The sequence below is a fragment of the Embiotoca jacksoni genome, unplaced genomic scaffold (assembly GCF_022577435.1).
Source record: "Embiotoca jacksoni isolate LCO1_2020_lvr unplaced genomic scaffold, fEmbJac1.0.p SCAF_7, whole genome shotgun sequence".
Taxonomy (NCBI): Eukaryota; Metazoa; Chordata; class Actinopteri; family Embiotocidae; genus Embiotoca; species Embiotoca jacksoni.
The window spans coordinates 10,890,112-10,917,041 of NW_027185425.1; the positions used below are offsets into that span (position 1 = coordinate 10,890,112).

The window sequence follows — 26,930 nt, forward strand, 5'->3', positions numbered from 1 at the left end:
CTTAGGCTGTCAACTTATGTTGTTTACTTTTCTGAACTATAGAGGTCAGTATTGAGGCACAGCTTATAGATTCTCAACATACCAACCAGACACACAAAACACACAGAAACAGACTCGTTCTGACCTTCGTAGTTGAGTTTGAAGCCATGTGCCGAGACAGCAAAGTCACTGGTCAACCTCAAAGAGAAGACGTTCCCTGTGCTGGTGACCGGGGCAGGAACCGAGAAGCCTGTTAACCTGTTGAAACACAAATAAGACCGGATTCACATTATTAGCAGACATTTTAAACACTGAGAAAAAACAATCCTCAGTTGTTGAGTGCACAAATCACTCAGCTTTTTAAAAGAGCAGTGTTAATAATACCAGTAGACATATACATCAATAAAGGACAACAAAAAAAATGAACGTCTTGTGCTGAGAAGAGTGAAAACGATTTTTGTAAGTCTTCACCGTCCTGTAATCTTTTATTTTACATTTTTTATAGTTTGTCAGGAAAGCCATAAACTATGTACTTTCATAACTTGTTTGTGCCTGCATGTTAAATGTATTTGAAAAAAACATATTGTATATGCGCATTTTTCAAGAAACTCCTAAACTATAGCTCATAATCATTACATGAGACCTACATAACGACTTACTCTAATTTTTTTAAATTATTTATAGTTTGCCAATTTGTTTACACCTCCATCTCTTATTTGCTTTGAGCAGTAACACATCCTGGCATACGGCCACTGAGGCAGAACACAGACAACGCTCCACTTTATGAAAATAAATAAGGGTTGCACTCCAACTGACCACTCAATAGGGACTTTAATGCACCATGGGATCAAAGTGTTCCAGGGAAAAGAGGGAGTCTTGGTCAGCTAACCAGTGATACAAAAACGGGCATCTGTAGAGATCAGGAAACAGGTGTCAAGTAGAAAGTCAAGGCTACCTTTAATCTTCACTCCACATGTTTGAGTTTGTCCTCGAAAAATACGCTTGCACACAGGTGGGCCTTCAGCTTCTAGATTCCTTGAATTAAATGGGGCGGAAGGGAGAGGGAGGAAGAGAAGGCCAGCTCTTTTTCAGGTATGGAAAAGAGCCAAACTGTCTTGCTGCCACTGCGCCACATTTTCTTTCTTGTCCTGCAGTGACCATTCTTTCTTTTATTTCACCTCCCTCCTTCCTTTATTTCCTCCCTTCCGCTTTCTCTCTCCTCCTACTTCTCCCCCTCCACCCAGACCATTGTTTCTTCGAGCATTATGCACCTCATTCTTTTTCTTCTGTCCTAACTTCCACCACCTCCTCCCCCTTTATCTGCCGTCCTCAACACTTCCTGCCATTTATCCATCAAAATCTTCTTTCTCTCTTGTTTAGTTGTGCTCGTCTCTTTTCCCTTTCCCTATTTTCAAGACGTGTTTTTTTTCCTTTTGTCTCGCATCCTTTCCCTCTCACCTGTCCCCAAATTTCTATCTCCTGTCATCCCCAGCATCTTTCTTCCTTTCATCTGTCCATATAATTATTTTGTACATATTACTTTTACCATTTTTCATCCTTGCACATTCACCTTCTCCCTCCACTTCTTTCCAATTAGATCACAACTTGTTACATTTTCTGACATCGGTAAACGTACATTTTATCTTTCGGTATATTTATCTGGAACCAGTTTAATAGTTATTAATTAGTTAAATGTGGGTATCCTACAATTAAGTGTTTTCTTTTTACCAACTCATTGTAGGATGTCCAAAAATACATAACATAGGAGACAAACTCAGTCTTGTCCTATCGCGGAGAATAATTCTTACCAGCAGGTGGAGTTACTGTTTTTGTCTGTTCATTTCTTTTTGTGTTGCAACAGCCAATAGACAGGACGATAGGTTCCCCAAGAATCAGGGAGCGTCACATGTTCTGTTCTGGCTGTTGCTCGATTGAATCAGCAGGAGGGTTCAGGGTAGGGTTAAGTTGAGGGTTAGGTACAAGTTGGTGTGACAGCGGACGAACCAATCACAGGCGCGTATGGTTTAGAGTGTTTGTTGCTCCAGCTGTTGCAACCAAGCACAAACCATTGCGTTATGGCTAATATTAATTCATTTATTTCCATTGGCATTGCAATTGTTTTTGAAAATGTCAGTTTAATGCTAATTGACATAGGTGCAATGTTGCTAAATTAACATAGTCTTTGTTTGCTTCTCACATAGTGACCATGATAAATGTCCATATGTTTGTATAGGCTACATACAGAATATTTCGCAAATTATCCTTTGCATAATTTGGTAATGTATTAAAATATGTTCACTTGGAAATGTAACATTAATAAGCAGTGCACCACAGTTCATAATTCTGCTCTGTTATTTTCTTTTAATGTTACTCTGTTGACATTTTGAAGGAACAAATAAAGAATCGATAAAGAAGACAATACGCTGGGGTTTATGTCTGCTCAGCTGTGCTAAGGTCAAACAGTGAGGGCAGAGTTTCCTTTAACATTTGTACCTGTGGTTTTCTTTTACTGTCAAATGTGATTGTGGCAAGATAAATTAGAATGGATATTTTAGCAGATCACACATCCCCAGTAATGACAAAGTCCTTTTAATTCTGTTTCAAACATGCACACAATGCAGCGACTTATTTTGATTTTGTATTCCCCTGCTCCATCCTGCCACTCCTGTCTCTTCTCAATCTGTCCTCCCATTTTTCTTTGTCTCTACATTTTAATTTATTAAGCTTTCTATCAGCAAAAACAACCACAGTTTATTTAAGAACCTGTCCTCTCAGCCCTTCTTCCACTCAGCCTTTCTTTCATCTTCTGCCTCCTTCCTCGCTTTTATCCTCCATTAAGGATCTGCTTTCACCTCCCCTTTCATCTTTTCATCTCTCTACCCTCCTATATATTCATCTCATATCCTCCTTTTCACATTTACTGCCTGCCCTCTTCTATCCCCCTTCTCTTTATTTTCCTCCATCTCTCCTCTTATTTGCCATCTTGCATCTGTCTTCCTATTTATGTTCAGTTATTAGCTTAAATTTATTCCCCTGCACTTTTCACTAATCATTCCGTCTATGCACCTTTCTGCTCATCCAAACTGTCTTCTTACAAGCTTCGTCAGTTTGCTCTCCATTGTTTTCCACTTCCCGTCTCTCGTAGTGGCTCCTGACTCGCATGTTGAATCTAATTTTCTTAAATGACTTACTCCCTCTGTATTTCTTTGTTCTCCTCATCCAGTTCAATGCTGCTCAAAGCACAAATGGTGGCCATTTTCTTAAAAGTAACCGACCATCGTTTGAATCTTTCTCTTCAATTCTAATCTATATCTCATCTGTATTTCTAGTTTTCTGTTGCGTTCTTGTTTGCAGTCATTTTTTGATCTCATCTTGAATCTTTAAACCTCCGTCTTCCTTTAACTCTTTATTTGTATTTTTTCACTGCCCTTCTTGACCTCATTTCTTTTTCCATTTTGTTTCTGTCAGTACAGTGTTTCCGATCTTAAAGCCAACATGCAGTAAACATGTTATGTGTGTAATGATACACGGTCTTTCAACATGTTTGACCTCAATAGGAAATGATTTGTGCACATTCACACACATACTTTTCCGGAGTGCTGCAGTAAATAATACAGCAATGGAACAAATGCTGTTTGTGTACAGTAACACTAAATTTGCAAAGGAAGAAGTTGCAAAGCTAAATGGTTTTCCAGTATGACTAATGATATTGTCATTATCTTGTCATTAGTTTAGAACAAGTTTCACACATAATTTGGGTGATGGATGACCAAATTTAAAACCTTAGCAACAATGTATTAAAACCTCACTGTCAAAGGCAACACTGATTCATGAGCATGAGATACAAAAACGGATAGCCATGTCATAACTACTGCCAAGTACGACTAACTGAATTCTGTCTTTTTAATAAAGGACATTTGATCCAACTTGAAGTCAATTAGTACTCCAGAAGCAGAACAATTCAGTTGACTAATCGATTCGTCATTTAAGAGAAAAATGAATCGTATAATAGATTGTTAATGTTTTTGAAACAAAAATGGCAGAAGTTACCTTGTTTCAGATTCTCAAATATTCTACAAATAATACATACATACATGTATTTGATACAAAGTAAGTCCTTCCAAACAAACTCTATATTGCAATCACAAACTGTCTGAGTCATAAAAGCTATGTCCCTTTTGAGGACAACAAACTTCCAATTTCCTTTAATTTATTTTGATATTTCTTTTACAAAAGGCCTACACCACTGAAAACGAAGAAGAAAAATGACTGATCCTTTGCAAACAGTGTTTGCCTTAGTGGTGCTGTAAGGAGCTTCTTGATAATAGGAACTAAATCACAAAAAAAATGAAAAATAGTATGAAAATAACCTTGGAACCCAACCATTTCTCTCCTGCTTCCTCTACAATATCTTATTTGTAATGCTTTACTCCAGAAGAAATAAACTTTCCAAACATACGTGCACACGCGCTCTTCGTAGTGCATCAGTTCATCTCTGGATTTATGCTTTTTCAGATTTATGGGGTAAAACTAAATTATCTTAAAGAAACTGAAGAAAGATGAAACAGTGGGTGTCAGGCATTCGAGGTCTATTCCTGTGGGAGTGTGGGTCTGTGCTAGCGCATGTGTACGCATGATTGTGTGGTGTATACTGTAGAGTGAAATCACATTAGCAAGTGAATGAAGAACTACCTAATATCAGCAGAGTGCTTTCTCCGCGCTCACAAACACACATATAAAAGCACACAAGCTTACACACACAAACACACCATTCTCTTTATTTTCTCCAAAGAAGCAACCACGCAGTCTGGCTAATGCGATTGCCAGACCCCCTTTCTTTGTTTCTCCTTCTCTCTTTTCTCCTTCTATTGTATCTGATGGTCTCTATTGCCAAGAGGGGAAATAGATTTTTCATTATTAGTACTGCCATGAAGAACAGAGAGACATAGTGGAAGATATAAACTATAGAACAAAAAAAAAGAGGGGTGGACAGAATGGGACAAGTAGTACACAGTTAAGATTATGTGTAGTGTTGAAAAATATTTTTTCAGATCAAATCAAATCTGATGTGAACTGAATCATTTCATTACATCTGTGGCTCATCTGATATAGTCCTACACACATGCGTTCACATGGGATTAGGATAGATATTTATGGGAGTAGCGTAGGGTCCTACCTGAACCTTAAATTACACAGTTTCAAGTATGTTAGTGACGATAACCATTATCTGGGAATATCACATTCTTTCATTGATCAGCTGTAAAATGGGGATATCTATTTAAAATGGTGTCGTGGAAATTCTCCTTCTATGTTAGAGATGCTGATTTTCTATGTTAATTTAAGACTTGGCGTGATAAATATATATATATTTTTTTACTTTATGCGGATTGGAGAAAAGACCAAAAATATAGCTTGTAGTTCTATACTATACCCCAAGTGATTCAATCAGTGATACATTCTGGTGCGTGTTCTGTTTACGGTCTGTTTTGACTTGCCTTAGGCCTTCCTCAACCCAATGGCGAATCAATACTGACCTCACAACTTGAAAATCACATATCAATACGTTGACTTCCCATATCTAAGATATTCATTTCCCACAACGCATCCAGGCAATCCAAACATCTAACCACGGATGGAAAGCAGCTCAAAATACACTGCTGATGATTTCATGCAACATGTAACCAACGTCATGCTGCTTACTTGTTATGCACGCTAAGTTAAATGTACTGCTGAAGCTCACCACACAAAAGGACAGATTACAGCAACTGCAGCACATGGTACATTTGATAAATAATTAAAAAGGTAAGTATCTATTAAAAAATATATATATATTTTCTTTAAAAGAAGTAATGAAGATAGGAGCACAGTTTGAAAATCTGTAAGTTAAAGGCTGTTTATTCTCTCTCGGCTCATGTAAGTATGTGTAGCAACCAGTCCCTAACCACCAAAGTAGCAGTACCGAGAGAACAGAGTGTTTGTCTGAGCTAAAAAAAAAAAGAAGGAAAAAACAGCAGTTGTGTGCGGCTGTGAGTGTGTTTTAGTTTGTTTGTGTGTATTTTATCGAGTTGATACTGACCCAAGGCCTGACCCCACAAACCAAAATGCTCTGAAGCTCCTCTTCCTCCAGTCTCTCTCCATCTTCATCCATTTATCTTTTCCTTTCCTCCCTTCCTGACGTTATCCATTGGGAACTGTGTAACTGTGTCAATTTCAAAACCATTTACCATCTACTCTACTCTCTTTCCTACAAGGGCGGTAGCTGTCTACATGTACACCACTACAGCCACTACATCAGCATGTATAATATCCTGTTGTCATATTATTTTTATTACTCATTAAATTAATTATCAAACTGATACAACTATTTGGGTTTAACCTTCTGTTCCTGTGTTTTGTCCATGGTTGAAGTACACTGATGATTACCCAGAGATGTAAGAAAACAAATACATTATAATGCCTCAAATTATGGCAATGATATGCTAATGATTGAACCCTAATATATAAGGCTTTCACTGCAAACATGGCGCCTGTCATGAATTATTTGTGTTAGATTTATTTTTCACAACTTAATCAGTTATATTTAGACATTTTAGAATATGTCAATACGCAGATGACACTGTTCTATTTTTTTGAGTTACTAATTTGAGTTACTAATTTAAAAAAGTTAAAACAAAGTATGAAGGAGATATCTAAATAGATTACAGAGGCTTTTATTCTAAATTACATTTTCTTCAAAATCAATACCTAAAAAAAAAGAAGCAATTCATTCAATAATGCAGTCTGCTACATTTGATCCAGTTAATAGCCATGCAGACTGTGTATAATAAAACCTCGCACTCGCACTCCAGTATTGTTATTTAGTATTACTGTGGGTGTCTTTATAGTTATTCTTGAACATCAATTTCTCTTATTTCAATGCCGTTTCATCATGCAGTCTCCAGTTAATATTCATACAATCATCTGACAAACTCTCTGTCTCACACAAACACACATTCACAGAGGTCTAGAAACCATACATTTCATTCAGTTCATGGTATTTCATGCTCGACTGCATATTCGTGAGTTCTGTTTATGTAAGTATGTGTCTTATGTCTCACTTTGGACACCAATTTCTGATTTTAAACCAATTGTATGACAACGGTAATCTAACTGGATACACAATGCTTTCTTTAGGAAATTTGTTCTGCTTTCAGAGCTTTGTGATAGCGTCGGAAAAAAAAAAGAATGCTCTTTGCTTTTTTGGATATGTTTGTCTGCACTTGCTATGTAAGCACTATACTCAGGTTCTAGGGGATTCAGATATTACTATTAAATATACACCTACACGTTCTTCATAGAAGTAAGTGGAGAAACTGTACCGACACTTGTATGTGACATTTGACTCTTTAAAACAAGTATTTCCGAAGAACATGGATGTTAATGGAAGTCGGAAATCCAATCTTATTCAAATTCATAGGAGTGAATACAATCCTAATTTGCCGAAACAGTTTAGGAAGATTACCTGTGCTTGTCTCTATCACTGAAATATAAAATCCTTGGATGATTAACTTGTAGTATATAGAAATAGGAGGAGACATGTGATAGCTACAGCACTTGTGTTGTATTAGACATTGAACCTTCTCTTTGTCTAATCAAAGGGACTTTGTCTTTAAAAAAAAAAAAGAAGCAATTCAATTGAAGAAATTCAAGGAAAGATCTACGATTCAAATCATCTATTACTAAGGTTAACCAGGGCAAATTGTATTAAATGCAACTATGCATCGATGAAATGCTGCTTTTTATGCAACACAAAAGCAGTAAAAAAAAAAAAAACTAAAAAAAAGTATCTTCCTCTTTTCTCCTCTATCCCTCCCCTTCATGTCCAGTAGATTTATTTCCCTACTGGTGCTAAAAGTTCAGGGTCTGTAGTGAGTGATTGATTAACAAAACTAGCCTGAGTGACAGACACACACACACACACACACACACACACACACACACGCACACGCACACACACACACACAGAGTCATTTTTCAGGTTACAGTACATGTGGTCAATAGTCTCTGGTGTGTCGTGTAAATCAGTCATTCGCCACCCACCCTGAACTCTGTGTGTATTTAAGTGTACCTGTGTATTTGTATGTTTGTCAGGGGGTCCTTGACTATGGTGGCATGCTATCCATTAAATTAGTCACACACACGTAAATTCAGAAGCATGGACAACCAGATACACACCAACACACATAGACCCCATGGCGAGGTCACCCTTACACCCCACTCATTGACTGGCTCCATTCATCACAGAGAGAGGAGGAGAGACAGAGAGTGAATGAAAGACAGAAAGAGATGTTCGCTCTGTAATTCTCCAAAATGTATGAAAAGCTGAATCAAACACTTAATATAGTCAAAAAGGAGCTTCAGGGGATTAATGTGTATAACTGAATACATATTCAATGTAGCTACTCTGAGCCAATTCAAAATTAATAATATTATAACATAAAGTATTTGCTGTGCCAACATACTGTAGCTCTATTTAACCATGAACCAAAGAAGAAATATTTTGACAAAAAGGCAGAGTGATCCTCATCAAGTCTCTTACACATTCGCTCGAATGCACATGGACATACAATCTATGTGACCCCAGACTCAAAGTCAGAATGGGAGAAAACCAATTTCTTCCAGCAGATAGTGTGCAGCAAGCATGGCCTTGTCTGTTCGTCTATGTGCATGCTCACCAATGTGCAGGTGAACCAACACATGCACACAAATGTCTGTTAAAAATATATATACTGTATGAAAAAGGTGCACCAGCCTGCATGCAGCGCCTCCTTTTTTCTTGTCATATGTCACTGGTTTTTACATCTAACGGCACGCGTGCGTGTGCCTGACCACATATGTGTGCGTGTGCATGTCCCTCTTTGCCACACTTATTGGCACGCAGCAGTGCAAACATCCATTCCTTCCAATCCTTTTCAGCACTGCTGCGACGTCCAGGGATGATAAGCCGTTCAGTGGTGAATCATGGGGGAAGGGGGATGTGGTCTTGGGAGGTGACAGGGGCCACCACTGCGCTCTCTGCACCCCCGAGGAGAGACACTTTGACTGGGGTTGAATAGTGGATTAACCTTCCTGTCAGCCCCAAAGGTTCCAAGATAAACATGCTGAGACTTGGACTGACATGAACTAATGCACATTAAAGATCCAATCCATAATTGAGGAGTATAATTCAGCTTTCTCTCGTTCTTTACATGCAGATTTTTGATTATGATTGTATGTATTTCATGTAGGTTGAGGGTAAAAGGGATCATAACATTCACAACCCAGCACCATAGTAACCTTTTCTTGTTTCTTATTGACTTTCTGTTTGTAGTTCTTCACATTTATCTCATGAAAATATTAGCTGGAATAATTTGAGGCTGTGTGCGTGTGTCAAATTCCTTCACAAATTCTAGATATAAACATGGTAAATTTGATTTTAACAAAACATAATATTAACCAATAACTTTCTCTTTTACATATCATCAAGCTGAATAACTGTCACGTTAACGGGCAGAAAGACTGGCCAAAACCTCTCAAGGATCCATTGGAACCAGACGAGATCGTCTGAAGCAGAACTTCTTATATTGAATGTATATACTGCTTATATTATGTTGGTTTTCCCCACAAAAGTTTCAACAGAAACAGTGAACATTATCGTTCCATCGTTGCTTTCACTACTAAATGATAAATGTAGTGCACCGCTTACTCTCACACTCACCCACCATGTGTCTCAACCCCTCTCCTTTTCAGTCAGTTAGATAGATAGTGAGTGCTGCCCCCCAGAGCTAAAGCTTGTTTAGGCTGCTTGCTACCCCATCACTTACCATTACACCTGACTGGCATAAAGAGCAAACACATGAATACATACACTGGAAGGGACATATATTAAAGCGGGATGTACACAAATGTTGTGTGTGCTTGCAGGTGCACACACCTGTATCTTGTAGATAGGTAGAGACAGATTGCATGCGTCTGCTGGCATTTAAAGGCGAGGCGTCAGGACTGACAGCCCCTTAAAGGGACAGTCGTTAAAGAGATATATGGATGGAGGGAGACAAGAGGGAGAGAGAGGATGAGATGGGACGGTGGGAGATGGAGGGAGAATGTGGGAGAAGAAATATGATGGTCGAGAATGGACGGACACACATGCACGCGCACACACTCGTATTTCTATCACTTCTGAGGATTTTACATTAACCTGCATTCATTTCCACTGACCCCTAACCATAACTACTGCTTACTGATCCTCAACCAAACCAAAAACTTAATTTCCCCACAATGTGACCACGTTAACAGATTAATGTGCCTATGAAAACAATAATATAAGTAGACAAACGCAGTCAAGCACTAAAGCATAATTTGAGACCGATTTAGAGCAGACATGTGCTCTAACAATATAGACATTCTATTCATAAAACATTTCTTATAAAAGACTAAAATCGTTTACTCCAGTTACCTGACATTTAGCATGTAATTTAGAACTGTAAAGTGCTGTAACGGACAAGGCATGGGTAGATATGTGAAGCTAGTGAATCACTTCACTCATTTTATGGCAATTTTATGTACTGTTATACAACAAACAAAGGATGGAGCTTTACCGATGTCACTTCTTCAACGATAGTTCTGGAGTATAGCCTTTATTTATGCTTGTATTTGTGTTGCCAGTGTTGAAGCTACAAGTAGATTGTATTATTTGTTTTCCTTTCATGTTTGACAGCCTTTCAGACCAATGAGGTCTTAATGATCCCTATAAAAATTACATAATAATGTGAAATTTGATTAATTAAATCATACGAGACTAAACATAAAGTGAGATAGCTTCTTGAAAAATGATAACTCCCATACATTTCATTTTCAGTGAGGCATGGATAGAGACAATAAAAGGTTGTTATTTAATGTTGGATTGTAGAGGGCAGTTTGTGGTCCCACTTTTATCTTATCAATTTTTCATGTTTTACAGCAATAAACAACCTTGAATTCCTTTGTGTATGGTCTATCTGTACCAGGGTGTATAACCTTGCCTGCAGTAATAACTATCTTTTTTTACTTGTTAGAGGCAACAAACGACCACACAACACATGGTGTCACAGAGCCAGACTGTGGACTTATGGGCACACACACAAAGACACACAGTTTTAAACCTACACACAAATGCTGTACACCAATCTTGGCAAACGTTTGGATGTACATGCATGTTAACGTGGCTTTTTGCCAGAAAAGTAACATTTAGGAAAAATACAAATGAAAAACAAGGACAATAATACCAAAAACACATTCCCTGCACCCTTGTGTGAAGTCTCTGAGGAACTAAATAAAGGGTGCGGCAACAAATTTAAAGTAAAATTTGATTTTCAGGAAATATGAAACAACAACAAAATAGTTAGAACCAGCTACATTCCACTTTTTAAAAGACTTTACTAAATTTTGCCATCGTATAGAAATGTCTGTCAAGTGTAATGAGGAATAATCAAAGTGTAAAGACCAGTTAGGGCTTTCAAAAGCAGAAACTACAGATCTGGAATTGCATTGGGATTAATGTCAGGACCTGAACATTTTTAAAGAATACTAAAACCATACACAGCAGTTGTCAGTATGGTACACACACACACACACACACACACACACACACACACACACACACACACACACACACACACACACACACACACACACACACACACACACGCACATCTATAGAAATCATCTTCAGAAGAAAAATAACTAGAAAACCGCCCTGCAGATGTATGTCTACACCAATCACTCAAGTTAACATCCATGTCTGTCCACACTCATATTATATAGGGAAGACTTTGAAGGAATCGTTATATAACATGATATAAACCATGATATAAGCTGTTTGACAATAGACAGTGTTTCAAATAAGAGTGTTGCTGCATAGAAGCTAATTCAAAAACTTTGATGTTTCACACAGATCTGCAACCAGACAGCACAGAAGATCTTTACAATCACCACAGTTTCAACCAGAGTTCAAGGTGGACAACCAAGATCAGTGTCACCAATTCAAAATCTAATAGGGTCACAATCTTATCTGCTGTCCCTGAATTATGACACTGCATAATGGCATGACCAAAAAGGTGATGGTGCAGAACATGTTGATGTCACAGTAAAGTTGACCTTTGACTTTTTCAACCTAAAATGTCATCAGCTTGTCATTTGATCCTATTAGACATGTGTGAAATGTGGTCATAGTAAGCGTATGAATTCTTGAGTTATAGCCACAGATGTATTTTATGGGGTCAACGTGACCTTTGGCCACCAAAATCAAATCCATTCATCTTCAAGTCAGAGTGAACGTTTGTGGCTAAAAGACTCCTCCTGATGTTCCTGAGATATCGCGTTCACGAGCTTGGGACGGACAGAAAATCTGAAAACATAGTTCATCAGGCCGCAGCTGTCAGTGGCGAGGAGGCATAAAAAAAATAAAAAATGTGCTGGTCTATCCCATAACTAACGTTCCTTCATCAATAATAGTTCACCTCCTATGAGCTGTTCGATTGATCTGTAAACATGTATAAAAGTCATGTATTCTAAAGTGTGTTCTGAGTGTTGTAAAGAGTGTTCTTACAGATTAATTTGGCAGTTTACTGAAAGCCTGATTAAACATATGTCGAGGACACGCAATCGTTCACACTACTGTAAAATGATTTGCTTTGCAGCTTCTTCCTATCATCTTTGTAAAGGTTTTACTTACTTGTAGTTTGTTTTGTCCCTTCGTTGAACTTCCCCCTCATTCAAGAGTAAACTTAGAATGACCTGAAATAAATCTTGTGTTGGTCAACCTCCAATCCTTTAACCCTTGACTTTGCTGCAGAGAAGTATATCTATAATTTGGGATGTGTCTTTTTTTGCAGAAATATTTGCAGCATTTACGCAGGTGTAGGTATCATCTTTTAAACAAATAGTGTAAATAAAAGCATTTGCATGCACTGTAGCACCTTAAATAAATGAGAGTGTGGTCAAATGTATCCACAAAATGGTAAGCGTAATGGGTATTTGACATTAAGCCAGTGCATTTCTTCAGTTCCTGTGCAGACCATGACATCAATCGCAATGAACCGACTAGAGTCAGTGACTTTAATTTGCGTCTGTGTGAAAATAAATGACATTCAAGAGTGCAATTTAAGAATCAACTATAAAATTGCTTTAGCTTCCAATGGAAATTGAAATGGACATTGTGAGTGAATATCTTGAGGTTACCAGTGTGTGTGTGTGTGTGTGTGTGTGTGTGTGTGTGTGTCTCTGTGTGTGTCCTACCACGTTAGCTTTAGCCCCAGGGCTTCGGCCATATTCTGTCATTTAGTTTTAATGTTTAACAAGTACAGAACAGTATTGCATACTAATGACTTGGAAATGCAGTTACACAAAATATCACAAAAAAGACCTATCGGGGTCCCGGTGGAGCTAACAACATTCAAGAGTTGGAAATAACAGTCGTCATTATACAGCACAAATGCACACATTCACACCCACACTGTATATAATGCCCATGGCCCAGTGAGGATACGAAGGCGATAATGGTCAAGCGGCAGACAATGATTAATTGATACATCAACACTGTGTGTGGTCACGCATGTGCATGTGTGTTAAGGTCACTACATGGTCTTTTAATTGAATTCTTGTATTTCTGTCCTGTAGAATAATGGAGAGAGCAACAGAGCAGAGAGAAAACCATTGTTCTTACTCTGTCTGCGTCTGGGCCTTTGTGTCTCCTTATATCTGCTCTATTCTCTTACTCTCCCTCCAGGTTGTTGGATTGAAAGTGTTACTTGTAATCTTTAAACACGTCCATCTACATGTTCATGTATGCACATGAGCAATTAACTCAATGGTTACACTAAATGTCACTTTAAAGGGTCGTGAAATGTTGAACTAAAATGGAAGAATTGCAGTTGAAGGAGTAGTGCTAAACATCATTCACTCTACAAAGTGTATATCAGGTTAAGATGACCCTCCTTAAGACTGTAAAAATGTAATAAAGTATGTTCAGCAAAAGTTGTACTATTTATGTCATGCTATCTTCATTGGTCATAACAAGCTATATTCTCTGGCACTGACCTCATTATGGATGTTTATTGGGTCTGGGTAAAAAAAAAATACAAAATAAAGTCTGATTCAAATCGATCTTTGCTCGAATAATCTGATATCGATTAATCAAATCCCATGACCTTTATTTTACTATGTATGTGCAATGTCTTGGACTATGTTTTCAGAAAATGTAGAGCCTTTTTCAATTTCAGATTTTTGGCTGTTTACTTTAAATTCATATACGCTGTATTTATTGTGTATTCCAACGACAAAAGCTTACGAAAGCTTTGTAAGACAATTACAGCAAGTGTGTGTTTTTCAGAGATATTATTGATGTTTACATTTGCTGCAAAGTCTTAGTTGCACTAACTGCTTGGTGATTTGATTTAATATCTAAAAGGTGTTGTTTATAATACTCTAAAGAAGATATGTATACATGGTTAATATATCGGATTGGCAGTTGGTGGAGTTAAATAAAAATAATGCATTGATGTCACTGTGTGAGGGTCCATTGTTAATGAAGACAGAAGACTGTACAATTCACAGAATTAGGTCTTTGAGATCCTCTTTTATATCCAAGTAAAATTTGTATTGTAACAGAAATATCCCTAACTGAATTGTTATTGAATTGAATCAGAAATCACATTGAATGAGGACCTTGTGAATTGGAATTGAATCGATTTAGGAAATTGGTGACAGTACCCAGCCCTACTATTTATACAAACTTCTAATTTCTGAAAATTGGGTGGGACCAGCATGCATCTTGAAGAGGACCCATTTCATCTTGTATAGTGTGAGTTAAAGCATTAGAGGGAGACAGTTCATCGGAGAGACATGTTAAAATCAAAACCGCACAGTTAACCTGAGCAGGTCTAAAAACCCTGCACCTTTCTATTTCCAGAGAATAACACAGCCAAAGATGATCAGTGACAGCTGCTCTAAGCTATGTTTTGCCAATGTGCTACCATCCAATGTGGTGAGGTACCAATCGCCTCCTATTTTTGGACGTTGCCTGCAAAGAATTACAATGTTGTCTTGACATACGCATAGACAATTTAACTGACAGCAACATGGGTGAAACCTGCTTCGATGGTCACAGTGAGTGCCCACCTTTGGTGAACTGGAAGCATTATTTGGTATGGAGGCTCAACATGTTTGCCTTACGTATCTAGAGAACCATGGGAACTATGTCTGCTCCTTGATGTACGGCAAACTGCTATTAAGTTGCTGAAATGTGGAGTCCAAGGGAAGATAAAATACTGTTTATATCTTTTAAAATAAGTGACAATTCATTTTCATTTCATTGATTTTTTTACAGTTAAATGCCAACTTTGACGCCCATTTATGACCAACAAAAAGATCAAAGAAACTAACATGAGGAAACCTTGACAATGAAAAAAAGACACAAAAACATTCCCTTTCAGCAAACAGTGAGATAGAAAAGAGTAAAGGGAGTGTTGTGGCATGAAGCAAGTACATACTGTTAATAAACACTACATAACTGTTGCAGCTTGTTTTTTACTTATATGGTCACATCAAGCTATACTCTCTGGCACTGACCTCAGTATGGATGTTTATTGGGGCTGGGTAAAAAAAAAAAAATCAAAAATAAAGTCATGAATCAAATGGATCTTTGCCAATATATATATATGTTGGCAACATACTTGATTACATTTTTACAGTCTTAAGGAGGGTCATCTTAACCTGATATACACTTTGTAGAGTGAATGATGTTTAGCACTACTCCTTCAACTGCAATTCTTCCATTTTAGTTCAACAATTTCTTCATTATTTGAACTCAAGCAATTTTTGGCCAATAAAAAATTGCTGCAGTGTAACACAAAAAGATTCGTGGTACGACAAAATCAGAAACAAGCATGAAGAGACATGAATACTGATGAACTAAAACATTATGACCACTCAGAGATGGAGATTATCTTGATTATCTCATGACAATGGCACGGGTCCATTTTTGTAGTTAGTGTGGGCCAAATTCTTACAGCCAGATGATGGGTTGGAGCTTTTCTGAATGGTGTCTGGGGTGCTTTCGGTGGGCTGTGCCTAGCAGCTGTGTTACGAGGAGGGACAAACCTGTGAGATGGGCCAGTTGGACAAGTCAGTGCAGGAGGACAACAAAGGCTATCCTATGCAGCCTGATGAAAACACAAGAGGCATTACAGCTGGCTGTACAAACTGCTGTGCAGCCACAGACTAGTTTAGGGCCCATGTTAATTCGTGTCTGCCCTAAAAAAAAATGGCCACAAAGGTCAACTGTCAGAACTGGACCTTGAAGCAATGAAAGAAGGTGGCCTGGTCCGATGAGTCCCATTTTGTTTTACATGAGAGGCATGGCTAGATATCGGTGCACCATTTATATAGAATAGTGATGGCAATAGGATGCACAGTGGGATGAAGACAAGTCTTTGTAGGGAGTGTGACACTCTGGGCAATGTTCTGCTGAGAAACTCCGGGTCGAGTCATTCATGTGGACATCACACTTAAACTTTCCATCAACTCAAACATGGCTGCAGACCAGGTACACCCATTCATGGCTGTGGTGTTTCCTGATGGCAGTGGCCTCTGGCACACTGCACCCATTGTCCTCAATGGTCTGAGGAAACTAAAGATTAGTGTGAGGCATTTTCTGGCCTCCAAATTCCCCAGATGTTAATTCAAATCTGTGGGATGTACTGGATCTACAAAAGTTGGTTCCACGGTGGCTCCACGTGGAAGCTTACAGGACTTAAACTAAAGTTTTAGCATCTATTTTCAGTAATGTGACAAATTTCCAAATAAAATCGAATATTTGGGCCAGACCGGAAGGAAGAGAACAGTAGTTGCACAAATGAATCAGACCTCAAACACTGTCTTTGTTTTTGGTTTACCATAGAAAACCCACACGCACACATTTCCCACTAGCAGCCCATAAGTGGTCCAGTTCAGTTTTATACGTTTGGCTAGTCAACCCAAATCACTTTTGAGTGAATACATTTATGTAACTGCCCCCAAGTACAGAATGAATCATGAAAAATATTTTTGTGTTTTATAGTAAGGGAATAAAAGAGGCATCTTCATATCAAAATACTCACAAATCATTTCTTTAGACACATGTTTAGGATGTAATGACAGATAATCCACCCAAGGCTGCAGGATTACAACTTGCATTAGTCATTTCATTGGAACTTCTAGTGCCTTGGGGCTAAATACTAAAGGGCACGGTAAGAGGTCTTGTAGTCCATGCCTCAACAGGTCAGAGCTGTTTTGGCGGCACATGAAGGACAGCATATTAGGCAGGAGGTCAGAAAGTCGGAATCATCAGTGTATGTATATTAAGAGAAAGAAAGACAGAGCCGGAGGGAGTATTCAAGGCACAGAAACACTGAGGAGGAAGTAATTTCAAATGGAGCAGTGCTGAACCAAACGAGAACACCACCACTCTAAAACTGGGTCTAGAAATGGTGGAGACAGAAAAGACGAGGAGGAAACCAGAATCAGCATACCCACCATGTGAATGAGTCATAGCCACTGTGTCACGCTGTTTGTGTTATGTGACATACGAAAGGAGCTCTGTCATCCTACATTTACGTAGAGTACTGATGGGTTCAGTGTTCAAATTGAATGACTCACAATACTGGAGATTCAATGTGGTTGTCTACGCATAATGAGAGAAGCATGTTTCTTCCTGCCCACACTGTTCACTACTAAACTCCAGAGGGACAGTGGGTGGCTATGAGACTCCATCCAGACTATTGTCTGAACAAATGCCACAAACCTATCAAAAGTCAGATTTTTTTTTAAATGGAGAAGAGTGCTTATTTAATCATATATTTGAAATTCTGACATGTGGCCACGAGAGTTCAAATAGTGATTATCACATCAACTTGAGCTGGAGAAGAAGGATTTTAGGAACAAAGACAGCACATCCCCAAAGGCATTTTGGTTTTCGAAAAGTATACCTGTGGCCCATGTGAATCATCTGTTTGAGGATACTAACTCAAAGGGAATTGATTTGTACAGATCAGCTGATGCCATTTCAGAGAGGAGACAAGCAGATAAAACAAGAGGGGATACACAGCAATGGAGAATAACCGCTCTGTACGAGACAAAAAACATTCAACCAAAGCAGAAATTCTGTGTTCTCGTCCAAATGGTGGAGGGGAAAGTATCTCGAAGCTTTGAATTCTCCAGATAACAGCACTCAGTGCAGAGGCCAGTTCAGTAAGCACAGAGAGACAGGAAAATAACTTTCTTTCTTCTTTTAGTCCTTTCTCTTTGTCTGCTTCTCCCTCCCTGTTCTTCCTACATAGATGCCCTTCCAGTTTTTTTCTTTCCTCTTTTCCAGTTGTCCCAGTCTGGCATCACTCTCAAAGTCCCTTTTTCTGTTTCTCTCTTCATCTCTCCCTCTGCCTTTGTCTCCCTCGCTTTAATCTGTATGTATTGCCAGCCAGTGTCTCCATTCCTCCCTCCAGGGGCAGAGGGCCAGCTCTGTGGCTGATCATAGTGATCCCTCCCTGAGGAACAGTCTGCCTGACACCTGGGTGACTACCCTGGAGGGACAATGTGTGTGTGTGTGTGTGTGTGTGTGTGTGTGTGTGTGTGTGTGTGTGTGTGTGTGTGTGTGTGTGTGTGTGTGTGTGTGTGTGTGTGTGTGTATGTGTCCGTATGTGTGTGTCAAGGGGCTAATGGGCAGTTTGAGGGGATTACCAGCTTAGCCACTGGGATTACTGGAACTACACACGCACGCACGCACACGCACACGCACACGCACGCGCACACACACACACACACACACACACACACACACACACACACACACACACACACACACACACACACACACACACACACACACAGGGCAGTCAATATTGCAGGACAGAAGAGTCATGCAAGGTATATTGGCTGACTTCTTACACTGCCCTGGTTCTCATCACACTGCTACCCAAAACAAACAGGGTTAAGAAGATTCAGCCGTGACCAAGGCTAAGTGGTTTTCACCAGAACCCTGCAAGACTCAACAGGTTTAGCACACAGAGTCAAAATCCATTTATTTGGAGTATCAGCTGTCAAGTTTTAATCAAGAAGAGCAAAGCACCAATTGAATGGTAGAAATACATGTAAGAACCAATAACTAATTAAACCACAGTCTGTAAAACCAAAACATACAAAGGTGGATCAAGAAGTTCAGAGACTGCTCCTGTTGAGAGCGAACGGTGTGCAGGGCAAAGACGTGCACGGACAGCAGTGGAGATGGAGCCTTCTTCATTAAGTTCGCAGGTCAAGTTTTGTCCCTTGATCAAAATCAGCACCTGCGTTTCGCATGCTTTTGTGAGCAGTGATCTCATTGCATCTGTGACTGTTTTACACACCTGAAACTTGAGCAGAGAGCACACATTAAAGTTTGTGACACAGCAGAACTCGGTGTTGACAGGATTCATGGTACACAACCCTGCGAATGTCTAAGAGAACCCACCTGGTAACGCGTTTAACCAGATGCACCTTTTTCTGTTTTGGACAGTGACGTTCGGCCCCTCGAAAACACAAATGACCCTCAAATACCTCGCCGGGCTCATGGCTTCATTGCTGTAGGCTTCCTGAAGCATTTTAAGGGTCACCGTTGCCTTTTTCCAGAATTTGACACATAATTGGATGTGCATTCTATCTAATCGCAAAGGCACATCTTGTAATTTCCCAGAAAATTCAGAACATATCATGACCCATTACTTTTTACCACACACAAAATTGCCTTTCTTATTGCCATACTCACATTTGCAATGACAAGTATAGGTGCCAACTGCCATAAGGGTTTGTGCCATGCTCATTTTATGTTAATTCAACTGTGAATATTTATAACCACAGAACTGTAACTACTCAACTTAGTCCTTCCAAGTAAGTAGTCAAGCTGCTAACAAACAGCTTATCGACAACAAAATGCAGAAAATATAGAAAACTTAGAGTTAGCAGTCTGACAAAATATCTGTCCACACAATAGTACAATACTGTTCTCAGTTGAGACTTATTTCTGGGACCATTTGGTCAAAGTTTATACTAACAAGGTTGGCTCAAAGTATACATCATTATATGCACAATATTCACTATCATTGTTACAAAGACGATGCCGACCACTCAACTTAAGTAACACACATCATCGCTAGCATTTTGACATTTAAAAGTCTGGGTATAGTTATGGAGGATCTGTTTTGTTTCTTGTTTGTTAATTACTTGTGAACAAACAGATAAAGTCAAGTATGAGCTGATTCCATATAACTGCCCCTATTTTCTCTCATAAGACTGAACAGACCACTGAGAAAAGAAAAAAAATCAATTAACGCCAGCCCCAGGTGTATTAGACGCAAGCAGCATAATCTCTACAGACTACAGCGGCCACAAAAAGACGCAAAGAACAGAAGCTCCTAAGACTCAAGGGAGCTATATCATCAGGGGATTTGACTCCTGAATATTGTACTGCACTGTTAACGTTACTGTAATGATTATAATTATAATCTCTGCCAGACTGAGCTGAAAAGAACAGAACTGGTTATCAGTACTGAATTAATGACATTTATGGGAAGAATTGAGAAAGAAACAGACGGGGTGGGGAGAGGCGGGGGGGGGGGGGGTTGAATTAATATTGTGAAAAGAGAGACACAGAGGGGGTAGAGAAACAGACATTAAGACACAGAGAGATGAAAGAGTGAACTACATTCATTCAGTGAAAGGCAGACTGAACACTGTGTGAAAGAGAAATGATACCAGTGAAAGTATATCAAGAGAGGAGCTCAGAGATACGGTTGTTGAGAGAAAGTTAAAGTGAGAAACTTTTGAAAAGATATAATTGGAAGGAAGAGAGTAATGATGGATGAGCTGAATCCATTTGTAAATTTAGTTTCAATGAACAAGACACCACTCTGTCTCTTTGTTTCCTTTGTGGTACGGTAAGGAATTAAACATTTCAGAAAAAACATTTGCTCGTCTGGATGCTTTAACACCATCCATATGGCTGCTGTATTTACATTAAATGAAAACATCACTGATTTCTTAAAAAGGTCGAAAATAGCTTCCCAACTTCAAACTTCCATTTCCGTCAGAGCCGAAACGCTCAGACCAACAGACTTTTCGTACATGCTGTGCAATGCTAGCAATTATGTATCAATCAAAGCGGACAACACAACATTTTTGCCCATGTTTTCTTGCAGAGATTATTCAGACCAAATTAGATACCTGATGGACACCCACTGTGCCAAAATGTTGTTTACTGTGAGGAAAAAATTGGAGCAGTTTTGAAGTTGTTTTTTTCTTGGCCAAAAGGACGGTTACTGTATAAGAGTTTTGTACTAACTATGATTTACAGGAGCATCTAACAAATAATATATAAGAATTTCTGACTGTATGTGCACAATCGTTTAAATATATATTCACTGTATTGCATTCTTGCCACAACAGCCTTCTGTAGAAGTTCTGCTCCATGCTGTGTTATTGTAGCAGCCAGCTCTCATGTTTAATTTATCAACAAATTCCCTTTAACAGATTTTGTGTACTGGCAAAAATAAAGTAGTTCTCATTTTTTTAAAGCAAAAAAGAGATGACGCTGTTCTGAGCCTCACATACAGGAGCGTGCAGGAAAAAAAAAGACTTCCTTTTCTCTTCCTTCCTGTCTTTTTAACCTGAGCAAAGCTATTTGGATCTTCTAACATGCACACGCACGAACGCACGCACACGCGCACACACACACACACACACACACACACACACACACACACACACCTCTTACCCCCTACAGGGCAGAACTGACGCAGGAAGAGATGAAATACCACAACCTCAGGGGTAAACACACCTCGGTTCACACTCACAAACCACTCACTCACTCACTCAAGCACACACACACACAAACACATATACACCTTTTCATTTCTTCCCAAAACTGTGTACACAATTCTGCTCTGGAATATTGTCCCAACATCAAAGACCATATTTGTTTATTTTCACACCAATCACACTGCTGTTTCCCATGGCCTTTGTGCCCGTTTTCCTTCCGTGCCTGTGTGTAGTAGGTCCGTGTCTTTCTGTATGCCTCTGTGTATTTATGCAGCCTGTGTAAGTTTTCCTCAGACCGTGTGTGTGTGTGTGTGTGTGCGTGTGTGTGTGTGTGTGTGTGTGTGTGTGTATGCGTGTGCGTGTGTCTGTTTTTGGACATGTCTCCTATGTGTGAAGTGGGGGTGACTTATCCAGGTGTAAAATTGGTGCTATAGAGGATTGCAGGCACAAACTGGGTCAGGAACAGGAGACAGGTAATGAACTAGCCAGTTTATGGCAAGCCAAAAGAATAAAACATCCTTCCCTCTGTGACATACAGTTACAGTATGTGTTTGTGCGCGTGTAGTTTGTTTGGGGGCGTTTTTTTTTATTGGCATATGTGATGTGGCTACGAGGCCTTTTAGGTCACGTCACATCAAATCAGTCACATAATGTATGTGTAAACGTTAGATCAGTTCTTGGTGAAGCCATATTTAAACTGAGAGTGCACAGATTTGAGAGTTGTAATATCAAATGGGATCACACTAAAAACATGCGTAAGCACTGCTTACAATTTGAACTCAAACAACAAACCAAAATGCGTGCGCCCATATATGCAAAAGAGGGCAACATTGATATACCGAATGCCCTCAAGCTTCATGCAAACAGCTGTAACACACCAACCAAACAGTCTCAGTAGCTCTGAATAGGGTTGCAATCTCTTATCAGCCAGTACGATCTGCAAATCACAGGCTATAAATACTGTGCGTACACATCTACATGTATTAACATCTCTTGCGCATGCCTTTAATGTACTATATTATAAATATTTGCCCGGGCTAGGACATTACAGTAAATCAATTTATAAATAATTTGCATCATGTACACTGTTTCCACGTTTCGTAAAAGCATACTATTAATGGATTGCAAGCAAAGCTCTATTTATGGCCTCTATATCGGTTACCTGAGCAGCTTTCTTCTAGGGCTTCCTCTGTCAGCTCATCCCTTTTACTCCTCGTCTTCCTCTGGTCACCTCTGCACATAACGACTTATATCCTCTATTTTCCATCTGCATATTCTCCACTCTTCCTCTGCCATTTATTTGTGTTTCAGGAAACTCATCTGGAGTCATTAACAGAAAGATTAAAAAAAAAATAAAATGGGTCGAATTCCTTTAAAAAAAAAAAAAAAAAAAAATTCTGAATCATTCAATAATTTCTTTATAAGTTAATAAAAATTAAAACCTAAATTTAGGAATAATTACTTCCTCAATTTCACTCAAGAGCCTTTGTTTCTAATCCTGCAACAAAAAAAACCATACCGCTAAATGCAGTATTACCATCATTGTGTCAATGTGCCAAGACTCCTCTTTGATGGCTATATACATTATGTAGCCTGATTCATTTAGGAAGCTTGACAGCGTAACATAGAGCATAAAGGAATGTCATGCCAAATGTATGGGTGTCGGTCCTGAGAGACTCAGTTTAAAAGGCTATCTTAATAATAGCTTGATTTACCATGTCATGATGTGTTTGAGACTCACGGTAATAATAAATAAAAAAAACAAAAAACAACGCCGCAATCAGGATAGCAACATAATACACACAATGACAGAGATCAGTCAGCCCAGCTGCACAAAGCATCCAGAGAGCCAATCAACGCGACTCCAAAAAGATGGGAGGATTCCCAGCTGGTCAACCTCATCACCACAACCATAAAAGAAGAAATCCTGGCCGTCGGATGGTGGATTTAGGCAAGCATTACACTGTAGTCACACTGCTCTGTTCTTTGGCAAGAGTAAAACCACAGAGAGCATGCTGCCTGCCGGCCAGCGCCCTGAACAGTCCCTTTGCTCTCACACTTGTCCTACAGCCTTGCTTTCCTCCCCTCTAACCTCAGTCAGTCACTCGATGAACACCTGCCTCAAGACAGATGCCCTGGTTTCAACCCCCAGACACCAAGTTCACTCTCATATCACAGAGATGCTGTGAGGGGAAGCTACAACGGAACAACAACAACAACAACAAAAAAGAGCTTCCAGGCCCTCTGTTTCCACAAACTTCATCTATTCTCCTCAATAGAGAATAACACAAAGTAATTCATCAAATAAGTCACGATATACTAGTCAACCAACCATTACACAGCCAAACTGCCAGAAATACATCATATTCTATTACATTCCACAGGCATTAAAGGTCAAAAATAAATTATGGCCAACACCTGACAGGTGTTTATATAAAGAAGGTGAAAATGGTTTTCTGATTAATACTCCACATATGTGCTGCAAGAATAAAATAGTTGTAGCTACAACTGATGTTTAGCCTCCATTAGACCCAGCATAAAACACTGTTAGCTCACAGGCTACAGAAATACGTTACTTGACAACAAAGTTGTTAGCGAGCTTAGTTTCCACCCTTACTAACACTGGTAGCTTGTATTTAGTATGAAATGGAAAAGATTGATAACACAAACATGTGGATTTAGTAATTGATAGTGTTACTTGCACAAGTTAATTAGTCCAAAGTGAGAGCTTTATTCAACCTCTGGAGATACGGTCTTTCACACCTGCAGTTAATCATGTCAACAAGCAGCAAACAAAACCATGCGTTCAGGGAATATCAGAAACTTAACGCTTTACTGGAAACCACTGCAGTATTTAAACAAGAAACACTTAGGAGCTGCACCCAGGCTTTTTTTTTTTTAATTTTTTTTCACAGCACCTATGCCACAAAAGCTTCACTATAGGCCAATGTGTGGTTGTTACTGTTTTTTATGGAAGACAGTACATAATAAAGACAAAAGTCCAACATTATGTGAAAATATATAGGTTTTAGTCAAATAACTGCCCACCACCACTCACTGCTACCACAGCTCCTAAACCCTTCAGAAACCAGGGGAAATCGTGTATATTCAGTTTTTATATAAAACGCTTGCTTACATTAAAGTTTTATCTTTAACAATTGAAATATTGACCTCTACATGTAGGTGTTGGCTTTTCTTCTCTGCTTATTTCCCCCAAGTTTTTGTTGCTCATAAGTAAAGAGGGGTCCTGTTTGTATATTGCGTACAAGTTGCTATTTTCCACCATTCCGAAAACATATTTTAATCTCAAACTTATTTGGAATATTGTCCGAACAGTAACTTATTTACTGATGAATCAAACTAGCAGTTTGATTGAAAGAGGAGTCGAGTCACTGTTTCGTACTGATTCGACTCCACCTTGACCAAGGACAAGTAGCACCATCTTCTTCAGGCACACACTCTACCCTCTGGTTTGCATCTCTGTGGAGAAGAAGTCATGCTGCAGCATGATAATGAGCCCAAGCTCACCTAAACATGTTGCACAAAAAACTACTTGAAGACCAAGGAGTGACGGCTGTCAGCTGACATCTAAACCTTTACGTGACTGGGAAAGCAGAGAATTTCCGAAACCACCAAAAGCTGTTTGGATCATTGTCAAACCTTGCTGGGTTGTTCATTTTCACTTTTTACTCAAGCTGATAATATAATTTGTAATGAAAATAAATGCTTGAAAACTAGGAGGTAAGTGCAAAAGACGATTTACAATTGATCCACGACTTGCCTCAAAACATTAAAGATTAATGCTGTAGAGGGATTGCTATATAAAATGGCAGACTTATTGTAAGATGGAGTTGATCGTCTTCTGATACCACAAATGAACCAGTAAACACTACATTCCAATTCTCCTGTGTTTTTTCCATCAGTATCATTTAAATATAATCCAGTCATCATAACCACATTTCTAATGATTAGAGTCTCAGAATGTCTCGATCAAACCCAGTCAGACTGTTGACATACATCCACATAAACCTAGTTAAGAATAGATGTGCATGCACAAAACAAATATAGCCACAGGATGGAACGGACAGATTGACAGATTGCATTTATGAAAAATTCATACAGTGACCTCACAACTTCAGTGGCTGTTTTTGCAAGCCTGACTTTGCAGTTTCTTTATGTGAAACATAAACTTACATATGACGTGAGCATGTGTACACAATAGTCACTAAAGAATTTTAAAACTCCAAATGAGTTGATTGAAAGATGTCATCTGTTAGGATGCTGCAGATAAACCCACATCACATGAACACAACATTAAGGATGTATTTGGACGAGAGAGGCTCACATGAAGGCAGAAGAAACACTACTAAAGTTTAATAACAATGGGAGATACAGTCTGCCGAAAGAGACATTATGTACAATGGTGACAGTGGGAATTATGACCTTCTAAATATCTCCATAAAAACATACATGTAATCCAGGATCAATTTACGTCACACTTTTTGCTCCTGCATTACTTTAATAACAAACCTGGATCGCTCCCTTAACTAACCATCACATACAATGAGGCATTGTGTGCCCTTAATGTGTGAAGTGTAGCATGGTCAATTTAAGACTTCTGTCCAATCAAATTTTCATTGTGAATGATTTTATCTCCTAAAATTGTCTTGATTTTGTTTTTAACAGAAATGTGGGTTGCTGCATCTCATTGCAGCATTTTCCTGTGGTTATACATTTTTAAATAAGACCAGATTTTTAAGTCTGGGTGGGAAAGTTGGTGCAACTTACAAACAAGTCTTTATGTAGCATTCCAGTAAGTGGTGCATTCAAAGTCTTTGAATTGCTCTCAATTATTCTTCTGAGACACTCTTATTTCCGGTGAAATGATTTATCATTCTCCAAAAACCCATTATGACTTACTTTGAGAATATTGTGACCCACTTAATGTTGCAATTACCAAAAATCATCTCCTTTTGATTTTATTTAGCATGTTGACAGCAATGAGTCATTTGAGCTTTGGTCAAAGATTTTGACTGAAGGCAACATGAAGTCAGTCCCACACATTGTGATCAAAT

The 26,930-nt window shown here is 38.8% G+C and overlaps 1 protein-coding gene across 1 annotated transcript in view; it reads right to left on the reverse strand.

Annotated features, from left to right (window-relative positions):
• The window catches only part of LOC138214832 (CUB and sushi domain-containing protein 3-like), a 337,499-nt gene that overhangs the window by 229,248 nt on the left and 81,321 nt on the right, over nucleotides 1–26,930 (reverse strand). The window contains 1 exon segment of the mRNA XM_069176654.1: nucleotides 125–237. Coding sequence (XP_069032755.1) covers nucleotides 125–237 — 113 coding nt within the window.